Raw genomic sequence first — 24,875 nt, forward strand, 5'->3', positions numbered from 1 at the left:
CAGGCGGGGCCAACGTTGGGGGTGGTGGGCGCGATTAGGCGTGCAAGGGGGTGACGGGTGCCTTGGCCCCACACGTCAGTGGCCCGTGAGGTGTGGTTTGGGAGGGGCTTTTGTGAGCGGGTGGGCGTGGACGCGGTCACGAAGGGCAAATGGACGTGAAGGTACGACGATGTCGACACCATGGCGAGCAAGGCGAGAACCACAAATTTGACTTTTTTTTAACTTAAGGCAAAAATAACCTCACTTCGAAACTAATTTCTAATCTAACCTTTTTCTGGAACGCCGCTCCCGCTGACATTTCCAATCCGAAAGAAACGCCACAGTCAGTGGCGTTTGAGACGTCAGTGGGTGTAACGCCACACTCCATGGCGTTTCACACCACGAGCAAACGCCAATACCATCCTCAGCAGCTTGTCATGTGCCTGTGTATATGCGATATAGACGATATCAGGTAAAAAAGCCTCTCCACCAGCTCGTCCATGTGCTTGTCTAAAAGGAAACATCATCCAAACGAAGCTCCACGACGTCCACAACTCGACTACGGAGCGACGACGTCCAAATCGCCAGCGCTCGCTTCCGCCACCATCGCGAAACTTCCCGCCCCAACCGTTCCAGCGGAGGTCACCCGCACTGCCGAGGAGAGGTTGCCGTCGACTCGCCTCCGCCGTCCGTCGCGAGGTAATTTTTTTCCTCCATTCGTTGTTGTCTGACGAGGGGACGGGAGGGGCGTCGCTGGATCCGCCGCCGTGAGACGAGGGCAGGGATGCCGCTGGATCCGCCGCCGTGAGACGAGGGCAGGGATGCCGCTGGATCCGCCGCCCCGCCACCGTCGGAGAAGGGAGGGGCGCCGCTAGATCCGTGCATCCGAGGGGCGCTGTCGCTGGATTCGGCGCCGTCCCTGGATTTGCCGCCCCGCCGTCGCTGGATTCGCCGCCGATGGGGGAGATGGAGGGGAGGGGCGTTGCTGGCTGCTGCTGCTGTACGTGGGGAGGAAGAAGGGGGGCGCCGCCATTGGGGAGAAGGAGGAGGGGCGCTACTGGCTGCTGTTCGTGGGGAGGAAGATGGAGAGGAGGGGGGCACCGCCATTGGGGAGAAGGAGGAGGGGTGCTGCTGGCTGATGGCTGCTGTTCGCGGGGAGGAAGATGGAGAGGAGGGGTGCTGCTCTGGCTGCTGTTCGTGGGGAGGAAGATGGAGAGGAGGGTTGCTGCTGGCTGCTGTTCTGGGGAGGAAGATGAAGAGGAGGGCCCCTGCTCTGGCTGCTGTTCGTGGGAGGAAGATGGAGAGGCCGAGGGGCACTGCTAGGTGCTGTTGTTGTGTGGATTCACAAGGGAGCTGTGCTGTTGTTATGATTTCAGAGTTTAGCAGCATTTGCAATCATCTGTAGCTATTAATTTGCCCTTGTAAATCTGATCTTTTGCAGATGGAAGATCAAAGTTTCCTGGACATGTTGAGTTTTGGTGGCTCACAACAAATGCCATGTAGTCCACTTGGAGAGCAAGAGGTGCCAGCAACTCAAGAATCTTCGGCAGCTGTGAAAGCAAAATCCACGAAAGAAAAACATTGGTCTAGTGATGATGACAAGGTGTTGATACAAGCATGGGCACACACTAGTTTGGATGCAGTGATCGGCACGGATCAACAATCAAGTTCATATTGGAATATGATTTCAGAGTACTACAACACACAAGAACTCGTCATGGCCAGAGCATAATTCAAATGCAATCAATTGTCGTTGGAACACTATCCGGGAACAGACCAATAAGTTTTATGGATGTTGCCAGCAGATTATTAATAGAAATTGTAGTGGGCAGACTATGTGTCTTCTGAACCATTTGATATTGAAAAACATTGCATTATGCCATAGTACATGATAAGAAATTGACTACAAATTGAATACATGATAGGAAATTGACTACAGATAGTACATGATAGGATCTGACTACCATATTATTACAATGAAAGGAAATGGACTACAAAGTTAAAATTACTACATAGATCGTTTGTCTCCAAACTTTTGCCGGAGGTGCTCAACTAGATCATCCTGAAGCTGTGAGTGAAATGCTCTATTCTCGATCCGTTGATGCATATAGAGAAACGTACTCAGTTGTTCTTCATTTGGAGATCTCAGGTACTGCTCCCCAAAGACCTCACAATAGCTATTACAAACTTCTTGCAAGCCGCCAGATTAGTAGTTTCTGGAGACCGGATGTACTTATCCGCACCATCAGCTGCTATTCCATAAGTTAGCATCCGCATTGCCGCGGTCATCTTCTGCAAAGGATGCAACCCAAGGGCTCCAGCAGCATTTCTTTTTTGCTTAAAATATCTATGCTCCTTGTCCTGATGTTCATGCTCATGCTCAAGTATAGCTAGAGCTATGCGATTAAATAAATTACGGGACATTCTATACCTGTGCATAAATTTTTTAATGAGATAAAAAAGCGAAAAGCACACGAACACATAATAATGTACAAATGTTTAAACAAATTACCTTCGCCGAAAAAAGCTTTCTGGGTAGACGGGATTTGCTGCAAAGTAGTCATTCCACAATACAACAAATCCGGCATCTCTTCCTCGATTAATTGTCCGACGTCCATGCTTGGAACCACCGGGGCGTGGAACATTCTCCTCTTCCTCCTCACGCTCTGCAATTGCTGCAGCTATGAGTTCGTCATCATCAGATGAAGACGATGACGAATCCATGAGCATGAATAAAACTGATGTGTTTCCACTCATCGTGTTTTGGGAGAGAAGACACCATGAGAAAAATAAGAGAAGCCACAAGATGTATATATAGACCTGAAATAGAACCATTGGAAAAGTAGCCGTTGGAAAAAAATAGCCGTTGGAAAAGTAGCCGTTGGAAAAAGTAACCGTTAGAAACCTAGCCATTGAAAATTTGAGTTCAAATGGTAGTTATAATATACTATTAAAATATATGAAAGAGAATATAGACAACATGTATATAGACAAGCTGATAAAACCTGGAAGATGCTAAAAGAGGAATCCATATAGACCATTGTCTATATGAAGATATAGACAACCTCATATAGACAGGCTGCAAAGGATGCTCTTAGTGGCGTTTCCTTCTTTGTGCTGAGAATCATGTGCTGGCCCGGCAAGTGCTTTGCATAATTGCATTGGAGAAAGAGTTTGACATTAATTTTTTATTTTTTTATTTTCTCAATAAACCACAGTACCACTAGTACTAGTACTACTACTTCACAGTACACTAGGATTTTTGTTCCTTCCTTTCCGGGAACTAGCACGGTGTTGATTGCGCGGAAAATACTAAATGAGGGGTACCCAAGGAGGCTTCACCCTGATCCGCATTCATTTATATTATTTAAACTATTAGAATTTTTTTCGAATGATTTAGATTTAATGAGGTCGGTATATCTGATGAGCTAGGGACAAAACATCTCATTGTTTTTTTCATAGATCGGGATTTTTTTGCAGAGGCTGGGGGTCTCAACCTCTTTTTTTGAAACAAAAAACAGAACGAGATTTCTTCCTTCGTTCCTTAAAATAGGGTGTGTTTTGTTTCCTTTGATCGAAAATTACTCCATCGGCCTGTGACTTATGTGATACAATCATAACCATAAACAAGTACTTTTGAATAGAGATGCAATAATATCAATTTTGTTTCACAAAAAATATATATTAAAAAGCTAATTCTTGGTCACAAACTCTGTCAAAGGAAACAAAATATGTGTATTCTTAGGAACGGAGGGAGTAAGTAGTTTGTTTTACCTAATTTCGCTAAACAATTTGAGATTGAGTGTGATGCTAGTGGAATAGGTATTGTTTGTTTTACCTAATTTCGCCAAACAATTTGGGATTGAGTGTGATGCTAGTGGAATAGGTATTGGTGGTGTTTTGATGCAAGAGGGTCGTCCACAATTGAACTATCCTGTTTATGACAAAGAATTATATGCTCTTGTTCGTGTTCTTGAGGTTTGGCAACATTATTTATGGCCTAAAGAGTTTATTATACATTCTGATCATGAGGCTTTAAAGTATTTGAAAGGCCAAACTAAGTTGAATCGACGACATGCTAAGTGGGTGGAATTTATTGAATCTTTTCCTTACATTATTAAGCATAAAAAGAGTAAAGAAAATGTAGTTGCTGATGCTCTTTCTAGGAAAGTTGTGCTTTTGAATCAATTGGATGTTCAAGTTCCTGGACTGGAGAGTTTACGTGATTTATATACTTCTGATCGTGACTTTGCTGCACCTTATAATCTTTGTAAGGATGGGATAAGTTTCACATACATGATGGGTTTTTGTTTTGAGCTAACAAACTTTGTATACCCGAGTCGTCCGTGCGTTTGTTATTGCTGCAGGAATCACGTGCCGGTGGCTTGATGGGTAACTTTGGACGTGAAAAGACTTTGCTTATTTTTAATAAGAATTTTTCTTGGCCAAAGATGGGGCGTGATGTGGACAGGTTTGTCAAAAGGTGTATTACTTGTCATAAGGCTAAGTCCAAGCTGAAGCCTCACGGTTTGTATACCCCTCTTCCTGCCCCTAGTGTTCCATGGGAAGATATTAGCATGGATTTTGTGTTGGGATTGCCTAGGACCAGGAGAGGACATGATTCTATATTTGTGGTAGTGGATCGTTTTTCTAAGATGGCGCATTTTATTTCCTGCCACAAGAGCGACGATGTGTCGCATATTGCTAATCTGTTTTTCAGGGACATTGTGAGATTGCATGGAGTACCAAGGACGATTGTTTCTGATCCTGACGTGAAGTTCATGAGCTACTTTTGGAAGACGCTTTGGGGGAAGTTAGGGACGAAGTTGCTGTTCAGCACTACTTGTCATCCCCAAAACGATGGCCAAACGAAGGTGGTGAATCGCACACTTTCAACGTTGCTGCGATCAATGATCAAGAAGAACCTGCGTGCATGGGAGGAGTGTTTGCCGCATGTGGAATTTGCATATAACAGGGCGGTACATTCAACAACGCAGCTTTGTCCGTTTGAGGTGGTATGTGGTTTTAAACCCATTACGCCACTTGATTTGCTGCCACTTCCAAGTCAAGAGCGTGTGAATATGGAGGCGTCCAAGCGTGCTGATTTTGTTCGGAAGATACATGAGAAGACTAAAGAAGAAATAGAGAAGAAGGGCAAGTACAATGCTGCACGTCTCAATACAAAGCGAAAAGAAGTGCTCTTTCAGCTCGACGATCTGGTATGGATTCATTTTTGCAAGGATAGATTTCCTGAACAAGTAAGTCAAAGTTGCTGCCACGAGGAGATGGACCATACAAGGTGCTTGCCAAGATCAATGATAATGCTTACAAGATAGATCTTCCAACCGATAAGTTTGGCGTGAGTAATTCGTTCAACGTTGCTGAATTGACGCCATATGATGGAGAAGACCTTGGAGCGTCGAGGTCGACACCTTTTGAAGAGGGGGAGGATGATGAGGGCATCCCTAGTCCTTTGTCATCTTTGCCTAATGATGATCTTGTTGTTCAAGATAAACCCAATGATCTACGCATTGGACCAATTACACGAGCACGTGCCAAGTTATTAGAACAACATGTGAACTCACTCCTAGCTGCACCTAACGTTTATATTGATGAGAATTTTATATTGCCTAAGTCTTTGTATCTTTGTGTAATCAGGTTTGAGGCTGAGGCAACCATGGAGCATGGAGGAGAGGAGGCCGCGTGTGAGGATCATCATGTGCTGTTATCCAACATCAAGATATGCGCGAGGGAGGAGAGGGAGGCAGGCGCACCAGAAATGAAGATGGAGGATACAAATAGCTAGAAGAACAACTTGTGTGCAAGGGGCAACCAACAACAAGAATGCTCTGCCCACCACAAGTTGAGTACGAGTATGAGGCGCACCAGGACAGCCTACGACGAGCCCAACACGTCTAAGGGGCGCCCGGACCTGCGAGTTCTAGTTTAAGCCAAGTCCTATTCAGATTGGTTGTGTGTGTTTGAGTCGAACCTAGTTTGAGTCTGAATCCGTTTGTGTGTTTGGTTGCCCCTCGCCTATATATACAAGGGGTACGCCTATGTTTAGGAGGGACCACGTTTTAGCTTATTCAGAACCTTTTGTTGAATTGCTCCAAGCATTCATCTGAAAGTATATAATTCCTCTTTGTTTTGATCAGGAATTTTACCTACACCATATTCGTTTCGATAGGGTGTTTTATCTACTGAAAGTTCGAGCGTAGTCTGTCGTTCCGTTGGGAATTGGAAGATTGCGAAACCGTTTGTGGTCGGCGGACTACTGCGCAAGTGTGTGGTGTTGCGAATTTCCATTGGGTTGCAAGTTCGTCGTGTGGCGACGGGTGAACAGCCGGAATTTCCATTGGGTTGCAAGTTCATACAAGTTATCCTCGTTGCTCTCTGAGAAGATAGGGCCACCCCTTATCAGCGTGCCTAGAACGACATCAAAGCCGCCGGGAATGACATGGAGGTCCACGACAAACTGCTCCTTGGCGATGATGAGAGCGTCGTGCCTGAGGAGGCCCCGACAGGTGACGTGGTCGCCATTGGCTACGGTAACACGAAGTCGCCGTCCGGATGAGAAATTGGCTCCGACAGTGGCAGCGATGTCCTCATTGATGAAGTTGTGGGTGCTGCCCAAGTCGATGAGCGCGACGAGCTCGCGGTCGCCAATGCGTACAATAACCTGCACGGTGTCACTAGTGTGGACGCTCGTGACTGCGAGGAGCGAAATTTGGATGTCGTCGTCGCCATCCTCGAAGGTGTCCGCGTTGTCGTTGGCAGACTGGATGTAGAAGAGACGTTTGCAGCGATGCCCGCGAACAAACTTCTCGTCACAATTGAAGCATAGCCCCTTCGCGCGACTATCATCCATCTCTGCAGCGGTAAGCTTCTTGAAGACAAGTGCCGGGGCGACACTAGAGGAGTCCGCCGAGGGCAGACCTGGTGCTGGTGGAGGACGAGGAGGTCATGCCGCCCGAGCAACGGAGCCCGTCGTGGCCGCTGAAACGTAGTGGAGATGCTCGAAGGATATGGCCAGGTCCATGGCCGCTTCCAAGGTGGCCGGTTTCATCATCTCGACCTACGTCTTCATAGGTTCACCCAAGTTGTTGGTGAAGATGTCTCGTTCCTTGGTGTCTGGGATCGGAGAGACGCGAGTGAGATGCTCGCGGAAGCGCTTGGTGTAGTCTGCCACAGTACCGGAGCGACGAATTGAGATAACTCGCTAAACGGGTTAGCACGTGTGGGAGGCCCAAAGTGGTTGGAGATGAGTTGCCAAAACGTCTCCCATGGCGGGCGACCGATCTTTTCCTCGAGGTGGCCGTACCACAAAGCAGCGATGCCCATGAGGTGGTAGGACTCCTGCGTGCGCTAGCCGAGGAAGAATAAATTGCAGCGCGTAAGCCATGGCCATGGGTCGCTCTCCCCATCAAACGTGGGAAAATCGATCTTGTACAGGCGAGGGGCTCGATCTGTGCCATCAGAGGTGGCGAGCAGGTCTGCCGTGGCCCTGTCCCCGGGTGTGGGCATGATGCCAGGACCGCCAAGCCGCGAGGCCGAGCTGCTCTGCTCGAGATGGCCGAGGGCTAGGCGCTGGCAGCGCTGCTGTTGCACGGTCTCGTTGGCTTGGAGTTGAATCGTCTGCAAGGCTCCGATGATTTCCTTGAGCGAAGCATCAAACTTGGCGACGTCTGCCTTGCGATCAGCGCGCCGTTCCTCCGCATCAAGTTGTAGTTCAGAGGCCAGGCTGTTTAGGGTAGCCACCATGCCCTGTTGATCTACCTGTTGCTTGGCGATGAGGTCTTCAAGGGTTTTGGGTGGAGGCGGTGAAATCATGGCAGCAGCGGGGATCGAAGATGAATCTAATACCAAGTTGTCACGTGCTTGGGAACCGGGGGTTTGAGGGTTGGAGCGGAGGTTGTAGTCGTTATAGGTTGGAGGGCGAGGCTTGAAGCCACGCCGCCCTATAGCTGGAGATCGGGGTGAGGAGGGGCGCAGCGCGCAAAGGAAGGAGATGAGAGATTAGATTAATTGTTCTGCTTGCTTTATTGTCTTTTTGATAGACCAGGGTGGGTTATAAATAGCCAATTACAATTTGAAAAACAAGAAAGGAAACCTAATTAGATTAGGTCGGCAGGGAAACCTTCTACGGGACAAAACCTTTCCGACTTAAATCCTCACACTTAACTTTCTAACTAGCAAGCAATTTGACTAAGACACGAACTAGGGCTGAGCAGTCGCAGTAGGGCGTGCCCTATGCTGGTACGTGCGCCCCCACATGACAACATATAATTTCTTTAAGTGGGGGAAAGAACATATAATTTTTTTTATATACTCAGGAGTACAGAAATAAGTCTCCAACCAAAAGTCCAAAATAACCACCTCCCGTGTTGAATATGATGGATTACTAACTCCATAGTTGTCCCCTTGCTGTAATGCTAGATTTGTCCTAATAGTTGCGTAATGTGGAGAAGTTGTCTATGTATACACAATAGAGAGGTAGATTACGACCAGATGGTGCCAGAAATGACGTGGGAATTAGCTTGAGACACTTGGTCATTCTATCTGTACGTGCGAAAGTTATGTGATAATTAGAACTGACAGTAGGTCTTAGTTATTCATGACAGCGAAAGGATACTGGAATAGATGGGGAAATGTGACACGATTCGCACTGTGAATTATTGCGTGAGGCTAAATTCAGTTGAAGCAAAGAGATAATGGCACAGATCAAACAACTATGATATAATTCTTAGTCTATCAATGCACAATGGAGACAATGAGGAAAAGCAAATTTGAAAAACGGACATGTCACCTCGTGTTGCTGGCCCTTTCTTATCATGGGTGGTTCTTTTTGCCTGCCTGCCTGTCATCTTCACCTGCACATGAGCAGCAGATGGAAAGAGAAGAAGTAAGCTAATTACTGAACACATGTCCACAAGTATCACTTAGACAAGTATTGTAAAGAAACATATTAAGTTACACTTGTATACAGAGAACTTTAACTGGCTTTAACCAATGATACAACTATTGATGCTGTTTGTTAAAACTATATTAAAGAAAACAACCTGCCTTGCAGCATGCCTATCTACAGCATAGTGCTATAAGTAAACATATATACTATCTGATCAGGATGCCTGAGCATCAACAGAGTGCATGAAAATTGGTATAAAGAAGCAAATCTGTGTCGATAGCAAACCAGAAGAATTAAGCAGCAAGATCTGATGGATAGCAATTGGTTTGAAATTTGATCGGATCAAAGTAGATGTGCACCTCCTCGTCGTGTCGTCGACGAGGGTGGCGTGGCACTTCTTCTTGCCAGGTTGGTCTGGCGGAGGAAGTGCTTCTCGGCGTGGCTGGCCACATGCGTCGTCGTCTGGGGCCGATAGCGGCGAGAGGTGGAGTAAGAGGTGCGGATCTGCCTGGGATCTGGGGACCGGTGATCTGAAGACCTGTGGAGGCATCCTTTAGAACAAAATGAGAGTGTTAGGCTGTTAACACAAACTAATTGATAAAGATCATCTTTGTTTTTTCTCAGTTCCTTACTTTTGTTGAGAACAAAATGGAAGCGATCACAGTGAGCTTGCTTATGAGACTCCAAGTGGGCCCAAGTAACCAATTTAATTTGTATATTGCGTGGTTTGCGTATCTTACTGAAAACGGAAACCATGAATCAGTTCCTTAGTCAGTAGGGAAATCAATATGCAGTAGTTATACTAGTATTTACTGCAACTATAAGAATGATATGCAGGAGATTTGGGAGATTAAGAAGTTCATGTCGCCATGTCGGTATATATATGCTGCAGGGCAGTGAACAATGTCTCAAAACATTGGCATATAAATGCAAACTGCATAAGGAAAACTGACACGTGCGTTGTGCCCAAACACAACTAAAAAGTTGCAATTTTATCTGCTAACACTTCAGTATTTGACAAAATGATACAGTTGCAGAAAACAATACTCGGTATAGCATGTTATGACCATAAATACGTAAACGGTTAACCACGGAAATGATCTGAAATTCACGTGTTATTGCTTAATGATCTGAATACCAGAGGAGTATGCAAGTGCCGCATTCTTCAAATCCACACATCTCAGAACACAGGATAAAAACAACTACATTAGCTCCTCTTAATCATTAACCGAAAGAACTAAATCATCTGCCACAGATCTCATAAGACAAAGCTGGAGTATTTATGTGTGAAGGGATCAAAATTAAATCCAAATCACGGACATGATAAAACTGATACCATTCAGTACAAAGAATGCAAAACTTTTGCTGAAACTTATCTGGCAACTGCAACTAGCTGGCCTAAGACAAGGAGGCGCCGAAGGGAGTACATGGAGAAAGAAATGGTATACTGAGAATAAAAACACCATAAATGATCACAAAGTTTGGCCATATTACATTAAAAATAAAATAAAAACCAGAATAAGAATGACGATGCATCATGCAAACCATCATAGCTAGTGACTACTACTGAAAGCCTAAAACTGTCAATGGCAAGCAAATATATATATTTTCACCGGCATGGCTTGCACAAATGATGACCGGATTGTAAACTGAAACGGTGTGCATGTATAAGTTTGAAATATTCCTTCCGTCCAACGAAGGATGTCTGAACTTTAACTAAATTTGAATGCATCTATACACTAAGTCATGTCTAGATATACATCCAAATTTTGACAAACTTGATACATCTTTTGTTGGACGGAGGGAGTGGTAAAAATTCCAGGGGAAGATATATAGGGAAGCTGAGAAAAAACTTTGTAATTTTGGAGGTCTCTGATGTTCTCCGACTCTCTCCCCTTGTCTTCTACAGAAACATTGAGAATTCAGCATTCTATTTGCAATCAAGAAAAGAAAAGGGAAAGCATCAGTTGAAGAGATCCCTCTGTTAACCTGTAGGAGATTTCACCGAGGGGCTTGCGGAGTAGATGGTTGCCGTTGGAGTCGAACGACGAGGAGGAGGTCCAAGGACCGGAGAGGCGGCGGGGGCGTACGTTCCAATCGCACGGCTGGCAGCGCATGGCGGAGTCAGGTTGAGTCAGCAGCTACCACGAGCGCCTCAGGGGAAAATTTCGCGGGTTCTCGGACGGCTCTCCCGCCGGCCGCCGCCGCCGAGGGAAGTGAGGCTGTGAGGGGAGCGAGCTCCGGCGGGATCCTCCGCCCCGCGCCGCCGCTCCGGCAAGCTCCTCCGCCCAGCCGCGCCGGCTGCACCTCTAGCCGCGGGAAAACGGCCCCCTCCGTCCACCTGCAGTTCTCCCTCCGGCCCCCGTCCGACGACCCCGTCGTCTGACCCCTCAACACGGTGGGCGTACTTGCCGCTGGTAGGTGTCCACGAGCTCGGCAACGATATGGACACAATCCAATTTTATCTGGCGGACACACGATCTCGGCAACGATATGGACGCAGTCCGACGAGAGGACGAGTCGAGGGGCGGGAGAGGCGGTGGAGGAGAGCACGCCGTCGTGGAGAGCGAACCACCTCCCGCGACCGTGCGCCCCGTCAGCGCCTCGGCAGTCCCAGTCGGTGCCCGTCTGGACCATCGCAGCCCGGCGGTGCCAGCCATCGGTTGGGAAGGGGAAGGGTGGAGGACTTCTGCGTCTATTGGCGACGATAGTCCCACTTCCGAAGTTCACAGGCTCGTTGACCGGTTAAAAGACATGATTCGTTTGCTTGCTTCGCCAAGCTCTGGCGAGCGGTTCCTCATACAAGAGATACTGGGCCTCCGTCGTGTAGGCCCGTGACCCAATTAATCACGCATTGTTGTGTGTGGGAGTATCTGCTGTAATTGCTGGGTCCTGATCGTGTGGGCCTGTAACCCAATTACTCACGCATTGTCGTGTGCGGGGAGCAATCGGAACTATTTTTTTTTTATTATATTAGCCCGGGGAGCAATCGGAACTATTTCCTTTTTATTATATTAGCCCGAAGGCCCGAGAAAGTCAGCTCGGCCCGTTCGGGCTTCTGGCGCCCCCCGTGCGCGCTGGCGACGTGGAGACTCGTCCGTTCGGAAGCCGCCTGTACGCGCTAGCGACGTGGAGACTATTATATTAGCCCGGGGAGCAATCGGAACTATTTCTTTTCTATTATATTAGCCCGAAGGTCCGAGAAAGGCAGCTCGGCCCGTTCGGGGCTTCGGGCGCCCCCCGTGCGCGCTGGCGACGTGGAGACTGGGCCGTTCGCCCGTTCGGGAGCCGCCTGTACGCGCTGGCGACGTGGAGACTGGATTAGTTCATGCGTTGCTTTGGCAGTTTGGCTAAAAAAAAAGTCAGTGTGTTGCTGCCTTCGTGCCGTGCCGTGCCGGGCTCGTTCCCGTGCCGTGCTAGTCGCGCGATTTGTCGTGCCGTGCTCGTGCCAGCCCACGGGTCTCATCTAAGAAAAATGCCTGGTACGTGATGGGCTTCGTGCCTGGCCCGGCCTGATTTGTCCGCGCCGTGCCATTCTGTGGGCCCTGTTTTTTTTTGCGTGCCTCGGGCCAGCCCGAAGAAACATAGCCCGATGGCCAGATCTATTCCTAATACAAGAGATGCTGGCCCTCGGTCGTGTAGGCCCGTAACTCAATTACTCACGTATCGTTGTGTGTGGAAAGTATCTGCTGTAATTGCTGGGTCCTGGTCGTGTGGGCCTGTAACCCAATTACTCACGCATTGTCGTGTGCGGGGAGCAATCAGAACTATTTCTTTTTTATTATATGAGCGCGTTTGATAAAACCCTCTATTTTCTTGGGACATGTATATTTGTGTAATCAAATACGAAGTGTTTTTATTTTTTGAGTGCGTCCGAACAAAACCCTCTATTTTTTCTTGGTTATGTATATTTGCGTGATTGAAAAGAGGCAACATTGCTTGTTTTGGCCACCTGATCCAAAACAGACAAACCGACTGGTCCTTCTTCTACATAATTTGATTTTTTGGCACATTCACCGGCTTAATCGTTCCAGTAACAAGACCATGAAACATTATGTTGTGCATATCTTTAATGAGAACATAAATATATCTCCTGACAATTGAGTACTACCTGGAAGAACATATTTATGTATTCTTCATTCCTGCACAAATTAAGATACGAAACATTACTCTTTCATTGTTATGTATATTTATATATTGAAGTTATCAGATAAAAAAATCATTGAATGGTTATAGATGAGTTAATAGATACACTCTCTTGAAAATGAACCACTAAGGAGCATTGAAAAGAAGCATTAGCATGACTGCAAATAAGTACTGTAGCCATATACTCTGAAAAGATCTCAGATCCTTCCAGGAACTAGAACATGTAGTTCAGCAATCAGGGAAGGTAAGCACCTTGGAATACATGACTTCCCCGTATATCTGCAGATTGAAAAATTTCTACGGCTGAGTTGCCAAACATTTCAAATCTGTTCCTAACTAATATCAGCTGGAAGGAGGAACCAGTAGTGCAACCTAATGTTTCATTGCTTGCAAAACTAGACAAAAAAAATTCAGATCATTTAATGAACACTAGCCCCAGCAAATAAAACATGCAATTTTTTTTTGCCGTGAAAGGCAGGTGCTCTGCCATGCAATATTAGAAGGGGAAAACCAAATATATGTACAAGCGACCAAGGTCGAAACAAGGAAAAAAGCCAAAGACGAAATAGAGAAAGACTATCCCAACGGACCAAACGCAGCTGGCTGGCAAGACGGACAGAAAAAACCGAAGAACCACAAGAAATCTCACGGCACGGTCACGCAATGGAAAGCAAACCTATGTGTATCAATTGAGTCACGGGCAAGCGACGCGACAACAAAAGCAGGAGCTGCCACGGTCTGGAAGATACGGCGGTTGCGCTCCTTCCAAATGTTCCACATGATGTAAATGACCACCCCATTAAAATATTGTCTTCTTTCTTTGTCAATCGTCTTGGAGGCTTGAATCCACCAGGCACAAGAAACATGCAAGTAAATAATTATCTGCAATTCAAACAAATCTAAGGGGAGCATTGTTTGCACTTCAAAGAATAAAAAGGACCAATACTCTTGCAGTAAATCGTTATCTGAAACAGTTATGTGCCATTTTAGATGGACAAACTACAACAACACAATTTTTCATGGCTTCCAAAAGCAGCCATGAAAGCAGTATATATGGATTCAAATTGAAGAACACTAGCAATAACAGATAAACCATGAGAAGTGCATAGAAAAGCAATGTAGATAAATCATGATTTGCACTTCAACATTATGTTGCTGACCAAAATGAATATTTCAGAACACTAGCACTAGAAGATAAACCATGAAAGTTTAGAGAAAAGAAATGAGAGTAAAGCATCGGTTGCACTTCAAAAACCAATGAAAAGACTGATGTGCATCGACATGAACGCTATAAGGGATGCATACTATGCATTATCAGGAAAAGCAAACAAATAGTACAACAATGTACCAAAGAAGACACATGGTCTCTGGATGGGTTGTTACTAATGACTGTAGAATCATATCAGGAAGATGAGGAAGAGAGGAGTATGTGGACAGAGCAAAGAGATGAACTTTGCCATCCCATGGCCGAATGCTTGCCGTGTTAGTGAGACCTGGGTTGAGCTGAGGAAGAAAGTGGTTTTCAAGTTCAATACAGTGAGCTGTTCTCCACAAAACTATAATAAAAGGTTGATGTGTAGAAACCTATGGACATAGCTAGGGTGTCATAAGATTTCAATGTACGCATCTGACATCCAACAAGCAGCTCAGCCCTGTGGTATTTGTCCCATGATTTCAGGATGGAGAGGACTGCATATTTCTTGTCACCAGATTTCAGGATCGAGGGGATCTGAAAACTTCATTGCACACATGGCCTCCCTAGTACTTATGGAAGTGTCAAGAAAACGCATGAAGCCCCAAATTTGACAAAGAAATTGCCCATCATACATGGCTGGTTATTTAGTACTGTAGAAATAACTACCTGTCAGCTGTCCATCCCCCTTCTCACAACAGAACCGCAGCTAGCTCTAGTGATAGATTAGTTATTTCATTCTTTCAGCCTAGCTTTTGAATATACCCGGCTGTACTTGATGTATAGAACGCAAAGCAAAACTGTACCCAGAAATAATGTACTCCCTCCAATCCATATTAGTTGTCTCAAATTTGTTCAAATATTGATGTATTTATGTTTAAAAATTGTCTAGATACATATAATATTTCGACAAGTATTATGGATCGGAGGGAGTAACATATTTTTTTAACATTCACCGTATCAAACTTTAAAACATAATCATGCTAAAAACACTGATTCAGTGAATCAATTTAAATGTTTTCTCATTAGTCACATTCTTTGAACATAACAAATCTATCCAGTAAAACTTAAATCAACCACCTAAATATAGTTCTCATTGTCTGGTACAACAGTACACAAGACAACACAATCTCCTTGGATACTAAATATGGCATTTAATTACATACCATCTAAAACATACCACGGTTATAATGCCAATATAATTGGCTGCATATGATACTAAAAAGCAATCTAGCTTCTGTTAAAACACCTAGTTCAAGGATATATTACACTAGACGAGGACGGACATGACGGTGTTTTAAGGTTGCTTACAACCTCAAAATCATCTATGTAGTCATAGAAATCATCTTCTATTTTTGATGAGGTGACACCCGCAGCGAGCATGTCTTTTACCCAAGCAGCTGAGTCTGCAGTCTCCTCATGTTGTAATGCTTCATCCTGCTCATGCTCATCTTGCTCCTCCCCATGTACAACAGCTCGTTCTTGAAGCTAGTTAGGCACATCAATTTCCAGAAAATTGTTTGTATGAAGACTGGGCAAGAAATGGCTATTGATATGGGTCGGGGTGGCCCGATCTTTCGATGAGATTGATAACTCTCGATTTGGGTAGGAGGTGACGTTGATGATCCGACTACGGCCTAGAAGGCAGCGCCTTAGCAATCGATACACCAACTCCAGAGGGTTATTGATCACGCGGGGGCACGATCAACCTAACCACGAAGGTCTTTGTTCCTGCAAGCAATCGAAGAACAAGCAAGAACAAGATAAATAGCAGATGCAATTTGAAATTGCGAGTATACTATATCAAACCAATGTCTCAACGAGATGATAAGTTGGGGTTTCGAAAGCGTTAAACAGGTGGTCTAACCGACACACGCGATTACACGAAGTAGTAGCGATGACTAACTTTTAACTAAACAAAACCCAAGGTTCCTTAAGGGAGCTCATGAGGTATATAAAGGAGGAGGAAGATGGATTTTCGGCCAATTTGGTCATGGGGCTGAAATCCAACTCTATCTCTAAGTTTCCTAACAAAACAACAACTCTTTAGGAAACAGAAAAACAGATCCGTCAGCTTGTTTTGTCCTTCACGGTCAGCTCGCGTCGAATCTTCTGGTGGGGACGGATCCTTTGGAAAGGTCTCGAAATTATCTTTCCAACAAGTACTTGTTTGCTTAATTTGGACTCCGGATGCGGCCTGGGTGATTAAAACAAATTCGGTTCTCCTAACAGCTCGGACCCGAATCGGATTCAACTTTAATTCGTGATATCTTTCTCTAGCAAAGCTCCGAATCATGTGCCGTTTGATTTGTTGGAAAGTAGACTTGATAGGCTTCACTTTGAATCTTCCTTTGCATGCTATCACACTTCATCTTCACTTTGGACTTATATAGTTCAATAGGATGCCTGCATAATAAGATCAGACAAGATAGTAGCTCTGTCTCTTTGCAAGTAATATATTGAACACATTTAATAATTGAATTCACCTGATTATAATTGTTATTGAGTACTATAAAACTGAGGGTGCCGAAGGTCGTATCCATGGTCATCATGTCGTTATCAGAATCCACACTAACAACAGGTGCTGGAGAAGCATTGTCTTCATCGTCTCCGAAGTATCCACTTGCTCCATCAGATACCTAATTGTCGTGGTGGCGTCACGGCAGATGCCATAGGATGGCTTGAGTTGGGGCCGATGGACGATGGTGGATCCGGAGAAGGGATGGCGTAGAGTGACCACGCACAAGTCACTGTGAACACGATGTTTACCCAGGTTCGGAGCCCTCTTGCAGAGGTAAAACTCCCACTCCTTCCTTGTTCGTATTAGCTAAGATACGGAGGGCTACAATGGTGCTCCTTGAGTTGTATTCGAGGAAGAAGAAGAAGGAGAGCTTCTAATCTCTAAGGGAGGAACCCCTCTCACAAGAGGGCTGGAGCCTCTATTTATAGGCTTGGGGTGTTACACTGACAAGTGGGGCAAAGGAAACCCTAGCTACTCCCGGGCCCGCCGGGTACGCCCATGGTCCCCTCCGGATTGTCCGGGGGGACAATGCAGCTTTGTGCTTTTCGTACTGTGGGACGGCGCGCACTGTAGCCACGCCCCGGCCTTCGTCACCGTCCTTCTACGACGGGTCACTATGCAGTCGTCCGGCATAGCGATGTGAGCAACGACTGTTTTTCCGTCATAAAGGGAGCGTAGCTTTACTTTAGGCCATGCGACCAGAATAAGACCGTTGGCATATCCCGGCTCCAGCCGAGATTAGATAACTTGTGCTTATCCTACAATCACATGAGACAAGATAGAGACGCCGGCATACTCTTGGTATGCCGGCCTGTTAGGAAGTCGGCTTAACAATGCTGGCTTACTTGCTTACGTCAGCTTTGCTCTCGCTTAGCCGGCCAATATGTGTCGTCATGACCCTACCCGGGGTCATTCCCCCGACACTAGTCCCCGAAGCTGTTGCGGTCCGGCAGGGATTGATGTTGGGCCACGACAGTTTCCCACATCCAGACTACTCAGCGCCAAGGAGGAGTTGACTAGGTAAAATGCCGACATGATCTCGAGCCTCCTACATCAAGATTCCGACATTCTTAGTCGGCCCAGTACTTTCAGCTTCGAGCCGAGATTACCCCTCTTAATCTCGACCAGCACTAGACAGCTTCACTCCGCCGACATCTTCGCCACATGTCGTACTGATTCTTCGTGTCACTTTAATAATGGGAAGATAAGGCTTGAGACATTGTTGGCACTGAGAGGAGAGTTTCGAATTCCACCCGTTGCCTTATCTCCTCATAACTTCGCGGGATTTACTGCGCCACGTCGCGCAGTAACCACGCGCGTGCCATTAATGGGGGAAACCGCCCCCATGATTGTAGCGCCACCTTACCGTTGGCTATGGGGATCGTGGGTGCGAGAGATCCACACCCCACGATTGCCCTTCCGTTATAAATACCAGGGGTGAGATACGGCGTTCTCACTCTCCCCCCGACGCCCTAGCTTCCTCGCGCACAGCGTAAATTTCTCCGTGCCAAGCTTCTCGCCGTCGAATCCTCTCGCTGCTCCGTCTCCGCCGCCGCTGGCGCCCAAGCTAACCGCCGCTTCCTCGTGCGCGTCCGCCTGCGGCTCCTTCGCTACTTCTGTGCTTGCTTGCGCCTCGCGCAGCCGCTTCTCCATCAAAGCATTTCCAGATCTATTCTTGCGCCATGGCTTCCTCCTCCCATGACGCCGCCACCGTCGACCCTGCCGTCCCGCACATCGAGGAAGTCGCTGGGTCGGAGCGTGACGGATGGGAGGGCTCTGACGTCTCCCCGGCTGACCTTGACTGGCTTCGCCGCACTCCGCGGATTCTGGCGGGAGTGGAGTGCCGGATTCCCGGCGATGAAGTGGTGCCGACACCCGGGCCCGGTGAGTACGTAGTTTTGTATCTCACTTTGAACGCGGCTTCGGGCTTCCGGTCAGCGACTTCATCCGACATTTCTTTGATCACTTCGGACACCAGCCTCACCATCTTCCGGCTAATGCCATTCTACCGTTATCTTCCTTTATTACTTGCTGCGAAAACTATCTCGGCCTCTGGCCCTCTGTCGACATGTGGGCCAAGTACTTTATGTTCTGGCCCTATGTCCTTCCCGGCAAAGACAATCCCGGCGCACCTAAGCCTATGACCCAGTGCGGCGCCACCACCGTCATACCTAGCCGGGGTTCCGCTTTCCCTCGGATCCAGGGTCTTGAGTTCTTCAAGAAGTGGTTCAAGACCTTTTTCTATGTCAAGAACACCTCCGACACCGACAGGATCAATCTGCCGGAATTCGTAGTCGCCCTGCCGGAAGAGAAGAAGAACTGGAAGTATGATCCCAAGGACTCTTTTCCGGAAATCAATGAAGTTCATGTCAGCATCATCGCGCTCAAGGAGAACAGGATGACTGCTGATGATCTGCTGGCAACATTCGTGTTCTGGCGGGTTTGCCCGCTCCAACGTCAGATGCATAGGATGTGCTTCCACGGCAGCCAGCAGGACCCAAACTGAGTCTCGACGGTTACCCTGGACAAGAGCGAGGTTCGACGCCGAGTTAAGGCGATCGCCAAGACTAACTTGGCGGAAAACTGGAGTTGGGGCATGGTGCCGTTCAGCCGAAAGAACCCCGCACACGTCGTGAGTTTTTTGTCTACCTGATCTTTCAATTCTTCTCCGGCATATTTCATGTCGGCCCATAACCGATATTGCTTCATCTCGGCCTAACTTTCATGTCTTCTGTAGAAATTTACTCTCCCACGCAACGAGGATGGGCATGAGCCGGATAAGCGCTTCGGCTTTGACCGTATTGAAATCGACCGGGAAGATCCGGACTCTAAGGATCATATGGCGATTCCTCATGCCGGCCCCAGACGCGCCATAGGTGAGGACTTCTGTCTCCACTTTGTTGATGTTCCAATCCTTATTCCAGGAGTACTTATGCTCATTTTTGTCCGGGAATAGCCGATTTAGACGAGCCGACTCCTGCCGCGGCCCCTGCCGCTGCTCCGGTGTCGGCGGCGAGAAGCGTACTGCTGATAGAGAGCTTCCGAGAAACATGAAGCGGAAGAAAGCTGCTTGCCGGCTTCCGAAGCCGAAACCAATGGTCGTCGAGTAAGTCTCGTGCCGCTTCAGATCTTGAATATCGGTATTTTGGTAGTTTTTCTTAACAAATCATGAAGGTAACATGACTCTTTTCCTACAGGGAGGCTCTGACTGCTACCCAGTCAAAGACATGCATTGCATCCGAGATCCCGGCCACCTCGTCTCCACCTGCAGATCCTTCGGCTCAAGCCATGGGGGGGAACGAGACTGCTGCAAACCCGGTGTCCCCTGTTTAAAAGGTCGCTCCTGGCATCGACGCTTCGAGCGTCGCCGAAGCCGGGGACATCTGAGACCGGGACTGCATCTTCGTCGGCAATGCCGGATGCGCAACCTCAACCGTTAGTAGTGGAACCACCTCGACAACTAGAACCGCAACCCCAACAGCCTCTGGCAACAGCACCACCGCCGGCATGCGCAACCTCAACCGTTAGTAATGAGATTGGTATAAGAATCTCCGCTGTCTATTTTAACGAATGAATGGTTTTATGAAATGTATACTATCCCAGGTGCTGAATTACATCAACACATTGGCAGGTACATACACCAATAGCATATTGTTAGTGCTTAGTTGTATATTCAGATTAGTTTGACTGAAAAGACAAGTGACTTTCCATATTTGTTCCTAACTTCTATGTATGCAGATATCAAAGACACAAATTTCCGCGGCAACGCGCGACGAATCCACTAGTATTTATAATACTCTAACCAAGACGGTTAGAGGCAGAAAAAGAACAAAAATAAGGAAATCAACGAAAAGCTGAGATCCAATCCTACAGGTGCGCATATCTCTTTTTTCTGGCTCTATGAAAGACCAGGTTAATTTCCTCTCTGAAAATTCTATGGCAGGTGTAGAGGGAGGGAGATATCCCTTTAAAAATAGCATCATTCATGCACTTCCAAATGCCCCAACATGCAAAGGTGATGATCTCCATATGGAATGGCACATTGAGTTGCTCCTTCAGAGCCTTGAAGTTTTCATGCACATTATTATGAGGATGAAAATGAGGGCAAAGATAGCTCCAACAGCTCTAGCAAAAGGGCATTGGAAAAACAAGTGATCTCTAGATTCAGGAGCTTGCATGGCAGAGCACACATGTATAAGATTGGAGCTGGAAAGTTTTCATTTGCAACATGCATCTAGTATTAAGCTTATCAATGATCAGGAGCTAGCCAAAGAATTTATGTTTCAATTGCAAGCAGGACTGCCAGAGTCAGTGGAAGGTATCAGCAATGTCGATGTGCTCAATGAAAATGAGATAAAGCTTGCCAGTGCTAAAACCCTTTGGTGAAGAGTTAAGGTTCCAAACATCCTGATCCTGGTTCAGCTCTCATGCTTGTTGTTTGCAAGCGAAGAAGGAGTTGAGAGCGCTCAAGGCTCTGGTGAAGCTGCAGGCGGCCGCCACCCTGCAGAGCATGCACACGCTCGTCCGCACGCATGCCGCCATGCGCGCCGACCGCTCGAGCAGCAGCCCGAAGCCCGGCTCCTCCTTGTTCTTCCCCATGCCCGACGACCGTTGCCGCCATCTTCTCCGTCAGCCACACGGCACCGACTCGCTGGGGCTGGGGAACTGTCTCCAACAGTGGAACAGGAGGCTTCGGCCGCCCTGTGCTCAGAGCGCCGCCGCGATGGGCCGGTCGAACGGTGCGTGGAGCCCTCCCACGCCCTGTGCTCGGAGGGGCGGCGGTGGCACGAATGGAGCCACACGGCGAGCTTGAGGACGACGGAGCAGGGGAGGGTGCCCCGGTGTCGGCCAGGCTCGTCCACGGCCATGGGGTAGGACGAAGTCAACTGTCGGGACAGAATTCGTGATTTTTGTTTGCTGCCTGTTGAGTGCTGATGTGATGCCACGTTGGCTCCGACAAGTGGACCTCATTGTCAGATTTACCGTCAATTCGTGCTCAGCCAGAAGATTAGTTTTCGGAGTGACCTGTATCCCCAAAGTCGGTGATGATTTGAAGAAAAAAAATAAACAATGTGGTTTTCCTAGAATATTGCCTCAAATTTGTTGGTTTTGCGTACTTTTCTCGCCGATCAGACGTGTGGTTTAGTTTCTTCAGAAAATGCAATGGCCGGCCGATTTGTTTTTCCTTTCTGAAGAAGAGCTGCATGATGGTTGGATGCATGGTTGATTTTACTCGAGCTGGATTTCTACTCGGTACACTTGTGTAGCATGCATGCTCATGGTTTGGATGTTGAATTTCTAAATTTGATGATCTAGGAAACGAAGTAGCAACAATGATCAAACCCACCACGACCTATTGTTGTATATATATAAGCTCAGTCGTTCGTAACAAATTTTAGAAGAACATCATTTAAACGTTTACCACTAGAATTTCAGTACATGAGAATAATAATACTCCCTCCGTCCCATATTAAGTGACTCAAATTTACTCAAATATGGACGTAAATATACATGTAATATTTCGGCATTATTGGTTTGACATCTAAATCCGGAGGCCGTTTCAAGGCACAATCAAGCAAGCCAATCCTCAGCGCGTATTGTATGCGCATGCCCCAGAATCAGCCGCACCGTCTACCACCAACCCTTCTTCAGGACAAGGATCGAAGCATTGACCTTACCAGGCCTGACACCGACGACGCCTACCCAAGCCACCGACCATCACGCGCCCTGCCGTTGCACACTGACCAAGACCGCCTCACCTGCAAATCTAGTGTTCCCCCAACTATGCCGCCAGTGCCGCCGCCGCCCAGTCCGAGGACTTTGGGTTTTAACCCCGGAACCTAGGATCGAGGGTCCTTGGACCCAAGGACATAGCCCGCACGGCCACCACCAGACACACACAACACGGTCATCACGCTCGGCTCTAGGCCGCCGCAAGCCCGTTAGCCGCTAGTCTGGCCGCCGCCACAATGTGATCGGCCCCGCCTCGTGCCATTGCGATGGACAACATGACTAGGACCCGGTCGCCCAGACGTAGCTTTGGCCATATCGTCGATCAGCCACGCACCACCAAAGGATGAGGGTCCCGCCGCCGCCGCCACGCAGGATTAGCCCAGTGGCGCGTGAGGGAGGAGGATGGCGGCGGTTTTAGGAGGGGAAGGAGTACTGTTATTCTCATGGGTGACTCAGGGGAAAAGCGCCCGTCGCCACCACCCTCCCCTTCCCGCCATGAAGGTGGCGGTGACGAGTTTTGCTTTCATCAGTGTGTCCCAACCACCGCCCCCACCTCGCCATCCTCCCTTTTGTTGCTCGAATTCATCATTGGTGTCACGGTCCCTTGTCCAGATTTGTCGGCTCCTTCCTAGGATCTGATGACTAGAGGGTTGGATCTGTGTTGTTGTATCCTGACCTGCACTGGCTGCCGCACACCCAAAATCCGCAAGGTGGCGACCTTCTCGGATGAACCTCGCTTCACCATGACTTGTCGTGGGCTAGCCAGTATCGTTCTCCCTCGCCAAGACCGCCCCACCTCTACCCCGACTCGTCCTCCTCTTCCCCGGCTACAACGTGCTTCACTGCGCTTGCGGTTACTCCTAGCTGTAGTTTCATGCAGGCTCGGTGACGACGGCCGGCGGCTTTTCGACGAGTTTAGCCGCTGATCTGGTGTGCGCCTCCTGTCCTGCCACAATCCCGAGCAAATCCTGCGTCATCCTACTCCAAGTCGCCACAACCAACTTCATCCATCGCAATCCCTCCTCAAGACTTCTCCGCTCCACTCTAGTTTTTGTTCCTTCGCCATCGATGTCTCGTGCACATTGTACCCGTAGAGGGATAGATCTGTTGTGATCTTCGGCATGCTCCGGCAAGATCTCTTCCATTGGGTCCTACTTAGATGCATCTTTGTGTAGCTTGGATGAGGGTGGCGGGGTGAAAACCTTGCTAGTGCATGATGGTCGACAACGGCTATACCTTCGGGCGCCGTGTTTTGCCATAGGAACGTTGCCTGCTACCGCCACACTGTATGTGTGTAGCGGACGGGGCGTGATTGATGGGCTCCGGGAGAAATCCAACCACGGTGTCCACTGTGCTGGGAGCATCATACTCCCTCATAGGGCGCTGCTATTCATGAGCCTTCCTGCAGATCCCTTTAGGGGTTCATAGCATCCTTCTCTGCCTGTTTCACACAGTGCCATTGCTCCTGTCGTTTCCTTGCCATCCGCCATCGTGTTTTATCACCCTCCAGCTAGCTCCTCCAGATCTCCAACAAACTTCTGTCTGGTTGTCTTTGTTGTCATCCTCTTGTCATCATATGTGTCCTCCTTCTACACTCTTTTACTGGGTAAACCACCCCCTTTCGGAGAGATACTTTGCATTACTTGCATTTTCCTAGAGCATGTCATCATCCTATTGCTACTTCTACTTCTCCCGGAAAAACCACCGGTAGAGGATATATGCAATCTCTATGGTGTTTTTGACGATCCAACATCGTCTTCCATTTCCTATCGCTCTGCATAGCCCCGTGAACTCTACACCCGTCCGGTGGAGCGTGCGCGTGGCACAGAGACAACATACATGTGGCTTTCCTGGCCAGCGGTTTCCATGTTTTGCTAAGCTCTCTGATTGTGATCCTCTCCTGGTGTTGTCCTCTGGCGCTATGCTTCATGCGACAATTCCCCTGCTATTGCTCATGTTACCGTGTTCGTTTATTATACCATAAACTATGCGGCATCACCATGCCTCTTTTTAGCCGGCTTAACTTTTGTTTAGAAGGTTCATTTGCATTGTGCTATAATTATGTATTGGGTTTTTCTATAATTATGTATTGGGTTTTTCTTTTTCTACTCCGTATGTTTCTTGCTACGACAAGTTGTATTACTCCTCGGGCCTTCTTTGGGAGCCTTCTTTGGGAATATAATTGAGGTGGCAATGACCTCTGAAAAAAATATCTACGGGAAAACCTTTCACTTCTAAATAAAAGTACTGCTGGTTCACTTATGTCTGAGCCACACCCTTCCGACGATTCCGATTCCTTCTCATTTCCGGTCAAGACCTCCAGTGTCTCGTTTCCGGCTCATACTTCTTCTGGCTATACTCTTTGGGCAGTAGAGCATTAATAATGAATGTTTGGA

General features: G+C 47.6%; 1 protein-coding gene and 1 long non-coding RNA gene across 6 annotated transcripts; one reads left to right on the forward strand and one right to left on the reverse strand.

The window, feature by feature from the left end:
- The first annotated feature begins 450 nt into the window (after positions 1 to 450).
- LOC100837660 lies at positions 451 to 1,866 on the forward strand. The gene is made up of 2 exons (XR_729518.3): positions 451 to 678; positions 1,421 to 1,866. It is a non-coding gene; the product is annotated as an uncharacterized LOC100837660 (long non-coding RNA).
- On the reverse strand, positions 1,818 to 11,637 carry LOC100837053. Of its 5 annotated transcripts, none has more exons than XM_024456530.1 (7): positions 10,877 to 11,637; positions 10,741 to 10,787; positions 9,520 to 9,626; positions 9,247 to 9,438; positions 8,789 to 8,852; positions 2,492 to 2,645; positions 1,818 to 2,410 (listed from the first exon to the last, which is right to left on the reverse strand). In XM_024456530.1, exons 1-7 carry the CDS (start codon positions 11,002 to 11,004, stop codon positions 2,125 to 2,127), a joined length of 978 nt encoding a protein of 325 aa, XP_024312298.1. In that variant the 5' UTR covers positions 11,005 to 11,637; the 3' UTR covers positions 1,818 to 2,124. The 5 variants fall into 5 exon arrangements, 4 of the variants coding, with proteins under 4 accessions (XP_024312298.1, XP_014753044.1, XP_024312300.1 ...); XM_014897558.2 differs by having other exon boundaries at positions 10,741 to 10,790; positions 10,877 to 11,636; XM_024456532.1 differs by having other exon boundaries at positions 9,247 to 9,425; positions 9,520 to 10,334; positions 10,877 to 11,633.
- Positions 11,638 to 24,875: the final 13,238 nt, after the last annotated feature.

The sequence above is a fragment of the Brachypodium distachyon genome, chromosome 1 (genome assembly GCF_000005505.3).
Source record: "Brachypodium distachyon strain Bd21 chromosome 1, Brachypodium_distachyon_v3.0, whole genome shotgun sequence".
NCBI classification, from domain to species: Eukaryota; Viridiplantae; Streptophyta; class Magnoliopsida; order Poales; family Poaceae; genus Brachypodium; species Brachypodium distachyon.